At 40.3% G+C, this 6974-nt stretch overlaps 1 protein-coding gene across 1 annotated transcript in view; it reads right to left on the bottom strand.

Moving 5' to 3' along the window:
* The window catches only part of katnb1 (katanin p80 (WD repeat containing) subunit B 1), a 12546-nt gene extending 5969 nt beyond the window's left edge, over window positions 1-6577 (bottom strand). The window contains exons 1-11 of the mRNA XM_069658443.1: window positions 6453-6577; window positions 3872-4046; window positions 3455-3585; window positions 3239-3356; window positions 2840-2940; window positions 2603-2644; window positions 2356-2439; window positions 1612-1727; window positions 1122-1193; window positions 888-1038; window positions 596-786 (exon numbers count right to left, since the gene is read on the bottom strand). Coding sequence (XP_069514544.1) covers window positions 596-786; window positions 888-1038; window positions 1122-1193; window positions 1612-1727; window positions 2356-2439; window positions 2603-2644; window positions 2840-2940; window positions 3239-3356; window positions 3455-3585; window positions 3872-3911 — 1046 coding nt within the window. The 5' untranslated portion in view covers window positions 3912-4046; window positions 6453-6577. The remainder of the gene's footprint in view (window positions 1-595; window positions 787-887; window positions 1039-1121; window positions 1194-1611; window positions 1728-2355; window positions 2440-2602; window positions 2645-2839; window positions 2941-3238; window positions 3357-3454; window positions 3586-3871; window positions 4047-6452) is intronic.
* Window positions 6578-6974: the final 397 nt, after the last annotated feature.

The raw sequence follows: 6974 nt of genomic DNA, 5'->3' as shown, positions 1-6974 counted from the left end.
AATAAAAACACTTTTTCTTTTTCCCCTGAGCAATATTCTTATTTATCAAACAAAAGAAGCAAAGAGAGTTTGTGACTGAATTTAATTAACGGCTCTTAAGTTTGCTGAAATTTCAACATCATGATGCAGATTAGTAACAAGTCAAAATGAAGCTTTGTCAGGTCTGTCCTCAAGAGGAGAAGAAGACTACTTTAAAATGCTTGTTTCTTGAATGGGGTCGGATCCATCATTACTGATGCATTCGAGGAAGTCAGAAAATCTGACTGCTGAGCAACTTCCGCCTGTTGATTCGTGATTGGTTAATATTACTACAAGCATACTACAAACAGAAACCAGAACACTTGACATCCCAGATATCCATGTCCCTGCCTACAGATTCTACATTCTATGTAGAATCTGAAATAAAGATTAGCACCTGATGTCAGGTTTGTTGAAATGAAAGACCTTTTACAGAAAAAAACACATGCCTGGTAAAACAACTAAATAATTAGGACTCTGTTTGGTTAACCTGACTCTACAGATTGTCTCTCGGTGTCTCAGCAGTGGCAGATTAAAGTAAAGCATTAAAACATCTGCAGGCCGTACTCTGCCGTACCTCTGTGAGCTGCAGGTGGTTGTGGGTCTCTCGTAGCTTCTGCGCAGTGCGGCTCCTTTGGGATCTTTGGGCTCTGCGAGCGGCTGGTTGTCCTTGATGATTCCCTGGATCACAGAGCCGCTGCTCTTCTTCACCCGCTTCAGATCCACCACGTAGGACGACACACTGGAGAGCTCGTGAGACACACCGATCTGACAGAGCAGAGGTTTGAGAGGACATTTTGAGTTTAAAGATTAAAGGATGTTTTTAAAAGAAACAGTAATGTTTTTGTCCTGCAGGTGGAGCTACACACCAGCTGTTGGTTGCAGACTGCCAGGTCAGCGACTTTTCCCCACCCCACCGGCACCACGTCGAAGCAGCGGTCCGGCTCCCAGCCAAAGACCCGCAGAGAGTCTGTGGCTCCGCTGTACACACATTCACCATCCGGGCTGAAACATATACACCTGAACACACCAGGGCAGAGGTCAGAGGTCACAGTTCTGCAACACGCTGTCCAACCAAATACACCGATAGGGAGAAAACTCACCTGACTGGAGTTGTGTCTCCCTCTAACGAACCGATCATCCTAAACTTCTCCAGATCCCACAGCTTAATGGTCCTGCAAATAACAGAGACAACACAAACAACAAACAAATATAATAAACAATTATAATGAAGAGCTTCAACAGGGAGAACAAGGTTTGATTATTTATGAATTTTATCTCCTTCGATCCAGCAGAGACATTAAAAAAACATAAACAGAGATAGGATAGGATCAATCGTATTTTTTTGATTAATCCGTCCGATCTGTATCTGCCTTGAAATTCTGCCCAGGTGTACGACTAAGCAATCAGCTTGATTAAATAAAAAGAGTAATCCTCCTTCAGGACGCTGCCATAAACAGTGGAGTCACAATGACTCCACTGGGGAGAAACAAAGCAAACAGTGGACAGAGGCTGGAAAAACATCCTGACTGAGCAGTGATTACAACCCATCCTGCGGTTATTGAAACAGGTTCTCAGGTTGTGGTGTCGTACCTGTCCGAGCTGCCTGATGCCAGCAGGTACTCAGTGGGGTGAAACTGGACGATGTTGACGGCTGCAGTGTGAGATTTGAACTCTGTGATCGCCTTCCCCTGAATGAGATCCCACAGCTGGAAGAGACAACAGGAGACAGGTCGCTGCAGAAAACGCTTTAATCTGTGTAACTCAGACTGTCGACGCCTGATATTTCCGTTAACTGAACTTCAGACGGAAAACGGTTTTAATCCCTAACAGTGTAATTAGATCCCTCCACAGCCTGTTGGGCCGAAGGAATAATTACACAAACCAACAACTCTTTATATCTTGTATGGCATGTGAATGTTTAAGAATCAATCTGCTGTTATTCTATAGTTTTCCACTCAAACAACATACTCATGTGTCAGTAATAAATGTAAAGTATTAGCACTTTCTTAAACAGCTGCTCACAGTTGTTTTAATCCATCACACAGGAGGAAATAGAGCATTTTTATGGGACTATTTGCAGAGGCGGATGAATCCACATTTGAGCTCTGTTGCTAAGATAAATCAAACTGTGATACAGCACTTAGTGGATTATTTCACTGTTGGTTTGTGTCTGAGCATGAAGGAGAAAAATGGCATCAGATATTCAATTTAGAATAAAGTTCAATAAAACTGAAATGACCCTTTAAACGCATACACAAGGAGCTGCAGCAAACTTCAAAAGTCAATTAATAGTTACTCATTTAATTGAATCAGCTCTGTCAGGTCAGGTTGTACCTTGACAGTGCCGTCGTCACTGGCTGAGGCCAACCACTTCCCATCTGGACTGAAGGCCAGACTCCTCACTGCCTGAGTGTGACCCTGCAACACAAACAACAACATGTGACATGAACAACTGTTTTTGTACACTGAAAGCTTTGATTCCTTTGTGTAAGAGTTTGGCGAACTTTAACTTTCTTAAATATAATTTTTAAAGGTTTTCCCAGCATCTTATTTGAATACCGTCTACACTCACAGGTCTCACCTTGTATCTGAACACGTATCCTTTCCTTCGCACGTCCCACAGCTGACAGAGGAACCACATTCACGTTCAAACAAAAGGAAAAATATCATTAATGCAGAATGTGGTTACACACATTTAGAACACACTTCTGAACTTCAGTGCTAAATAACCAAACCCTCAAGATACACAAAACCTAATCCTGATTCTATCCACAACTCTAACTCTTCTGCACAAAGTTGAACTCAACAACAAACAAACCTTGATGTTTGTGTCCATGGAGCTTGAGGCGAGGAAGTCACTAAAGGGATGGAAGCCCAGACTGGTGATGTTGGCTTTGTGTCCCATCAGAGTCCTTAAACCTGAAGGAAGCAGGAGGCAGCAGAGTCACATCTCGAGCTGATCAGATGGCTAGACAGCCAAAATGCAAAACTGAGGCTTTAAAACTGTAGTGTACAAACCAGTGGGTGATGTTATGATTGCTATATGTATTTCTTATATACAGTCTATGCTTCTGACCTTATTTAGCATCTTGATATATTGTCCTCGCTTACGTCTCTTGGACATTTAGATGACATTCGATTTCAGTCAAAGACAGGACTTTATAAAGGAAAGCCTTTCAGCCTCACACACACACAAAGAGAACAAACTGGGTCTCACTCTTGGCAGCCTCCAGGTCCCAGACTCGTATCGATCCCGACCGTGAGCCGGCGACGACCTGCTCCTCTGACATGTTGAACAGGACACACTCCACTGGGTTCTTGTGACCAGTCAAACTCTGAGTGACAACAAACATAAACAGTCAGGACAAAGACAAACCAGTGACAAGTGTCTGCAGCTGAGCAGGCAGCTGGTGGTGCAGTGAGGATGTCTCACCATGATGCAGTTGGCCTTGCTGACAGCCCAGATGTTGACCGTACAGTCCTCCCCTCCTGTGGCCAAGAGGCGACCAGAGCTTTTCGCCAGAGCCAAACAGGAAACGCTGCGGGAGTGAGCCTCGAACTCCTCTGTACAACAACACAGGAGGGACGAATGTAATTCTGCTCTGCCTTTGAGGATGCTGCTGGTGATGCTAGAGCAGCTACACTGACTCAGAGCGTGAGAGCGCATATCTCCTTGATTTCAACAGTTCGTTCATGAAGACAAGTGGCAGCAATGAGGTATATTCACAAACGACTCAGTGAACACATTTAAAGTATATTAATATGATATAGTAATTATGAGTCTGGACAGCTGAAGTTTTGTCAGTATTTTCAGTGTAAATAAAAGAGGATATTTTAAGCTTTGACTCACGCAGCCTCCATGAGATCTTGGTGGTGTTTGCAGCAGCCATACTGGTCACACTGGGAGACTGGCTGCTATGTTTGAAATGTTGGACCACTGCTGAGGTTAATACATCAAGTTGAATTAAGACCACCGAGGACAGACATCAGCTTCTCATTCACTCTCTGCATTGAGCGTCCTCCTCCTGCACTGACAGAAAACACACATAAAGATACAAATCAGACACAACAATCCACACTGTAAATTATAGTGTTTCTACTGTTTAACTGGCAACTGTCACAGTGAAATACTTATTAATAACCGCCTGATCACTCTCTAATTTCATATATCAGTATTTCAAACTTCTGATTGACCTTCAAACTCCTCAATCTGATACTCAAACTGGACTACATGGATCTTATTTTCACAGTTTAACTGGCACCTAAAACCTGGTTTTCCAAAAGGTTTAACTGTGACTTTAAGTATACCTGATTCTTAGAGAAAAGCAACAACACACACAAAGCTTCACCAACATTCATTTCAGTATAGTAAACAGTGGAGCTGGGGGGATGAATGGACTCAGTGTGGTGCCTTTAAGAAGATAAAGAGAGGCCGTATAACATGTTGGAAAGGCTGCAGGTTGTACTACATTACTAAAGCTGATTATTTAAGCGTGTATGTTGCATTCCTGTAGACTGAACTTTACCAGAAGGGATTTTTATCTCATCTCAATAAGAGTAATGTAATGATGACTGTAGATATAAAAATCATTAAGTTGTCTTTTTTAAACATTGTCTGTCTACATCTATTTACCCTCATGTTCTGGCTGCTAGTGCCAAAATCTTCTGGCAACATTTGAGAAAGAACGGCTGTCGGCGGCTGCTTTGCCCTCGTAGCTTACTACAGAGATTACAGTGCAGTACAGTGTCAGTGCTTTTTATGCTGGGTGTTTTTGCTGTCAAAAAGATCTGTATGTAAAAAGGTTAGGTACGATACACTTAGCCTATAGCATTCCAGACTGCAGACATCTTATGTTATTGTGTTGTTTTGATTTTAGATGTGCTATTACAGTTGTTGCCTTTTTCTTTTTTGCTGCATTTGCCTTATTGTCACTATTTTTGACTGCTGACCAAAAATAAAAATAAAAAACATTTAAATCTGAACATTAATGTTATTCTCATATTGTTGTATTACTGCTCTTCATTCTAGTCTTCTTATTTTGACAGCTCTATCTATCTATCTATCTATCTATCTATCTCTTTCTTTAAGAGGAGCAACTTCCACCTTCCCAAGAAGATTAGAGCAAATAGGGGGATAGAGCAACAAATAGAGCATACAAAAGCTGTAGCCAAGTGATCCTTGAGTTTAACACTGTATATTTTACTTCTAATGTTCAGAGTGTTCCTAAGTGACTTCTCCATAAAGCCTCACTTCAAAAGTAATTCGTTATCAAGAACAAGGATCCAGCAGAGCATTTTGGTCAAACTTGTTATCTTTAAATTGCTCGGTCAATAGACCTAAATAGATATAGACAAACTAAACAAAATAAAATAGTAATTTCAGTTTGAGCTTTGATCACTTTAGTAGAAGTGTAACATATTTATTAAATTACTGAACCACATGGTGGTCAAATGGTCTTAATTTCAGGTAGAAACAAAGCAACTAAGAGGAGTGAAAGTCTAGCAGGCAGGTTTTAACAGCTGCAATTCTGTCCATCTTATTTTATATAGCTTTTTTTGTATAGCTGTTTCCAAAAGAAAAACGCAGTCTTTAGATCAAACATGTCTCAAATTAAGAGGCATTTATGATGTTTATTTCAGTGTACCAAAACTTCTAATTTTCCATAATTTGTGTAACTTAAGGATAAAATATATAAAATAATATATATAAAAATATTCCACAAAATTGTCAGTTGAGGATGTTTCTGCTCTACAGACAGACCTTCAGAACTACAGTTTGCTACGAGATCAGACCTCAAAACCTGTGACCCTCTGACAGATAACCCCCCCCCCCCCCCCCCCAACTTGGATAACAGATATGACAATTTGTGGGCCTGTTGTAATAAAAAAACATATACATTTCTGAGTCCCACTTGGTTAACACGTCACAATTTTTGACAGTCAAATTTTCAGAATAAAGTATGTAATAAAGAGGAAAAAGTCCCACTGGGACTAACACAGGGGGGCTTGGGTAAAACACCAGCACACAGCACAATAAGATAGCTCACTTAAGATTAGCTTAATGCTAAGTTAAAGTTTAGTAATCTTGTTAAGATACACATCTTAACTAATTTACCAAACGTCATTTGATAAACACACACAACAGATTAGCTAACACGAAAACAACTAAAAGGCTCAACTTAAATGCCTGAAAAGAATTAGAGACAGTCAAAACAGCTCACTTTAAGTTATATTAATAAACTATACTGGACACTTGTTAGTCAGTCTTAAAGTCACTAGTCCCTGGTAGTGAACTAACTGCCGTTATCGAGCAATAGCTAACGTAAGCTAGCAGTTTACTTGAGAAAGCCAGTCAGCAGGGGTTAGCTAATTAAGGCTAGTTGTTATCTGAGCGGTTACTGTACAACAAATACACGTCGCGGTCAGTTTACCTTCGTATGTCCGCCTTTAATCATCTGAATGAGCGGGGGGTCAAATTTTAAACGTTCAATCGCCGGCAGCTAAGCTGTTTTAGCAGCCCATGACAACTTGTTGACAGTCTGGTTGCTCCTCTCCTATTCACCTGCAGCTTAGCAACTGAGCGACAAACCGCTTACTTCCGCTGACGTCAAATTGACTTTTTTAATACAACTTTATTAACAACCCGTTGAACAATAAATATGCAATTTTGTTACCTTATTAAAATTTAAAATACTCTTTAGGCAGAAGAATGCCCCATTTAACCGTAATGTTTTATATAATTAGATTATTATTACTGAGGAATGAATATTCACGGTGGATCCAACGAACAGAAATCGGAAAAAAATAGTAATTCATGCTGTCAGATTAATTTTGTGCTATTAAAGTTCAACACCACTATTTTCCTGCTATATTTATTTATTTACAAGTATTTATTTTCTCAGAATTTAGTATAAAACGCATTTCTACATAATCACAGTAGGTGGCGGTACGTA

This window comes from Semicossyphus pulcher, unplaced genomic scaffold (genome assembly GCF_022749685.1).
Source record: "Semicossyphus pulcher isolate SPU_LCO1_2020_fin unplaced genomic scaffold, fSemPul1.0.p SCAF_1, whole genome shotgun sequence".
Taxonomy (NCBI): Eukaryota; Metazoa; Chordata; class Actinopteri; order Labriformes; family Labridae; genus Semicossyphus; species Semicossyphus pulcher.
Note: the sequence above shows the minus strand (reverse complement) of the source record. Positions and strands in the feature narration are given on the sequence as shown.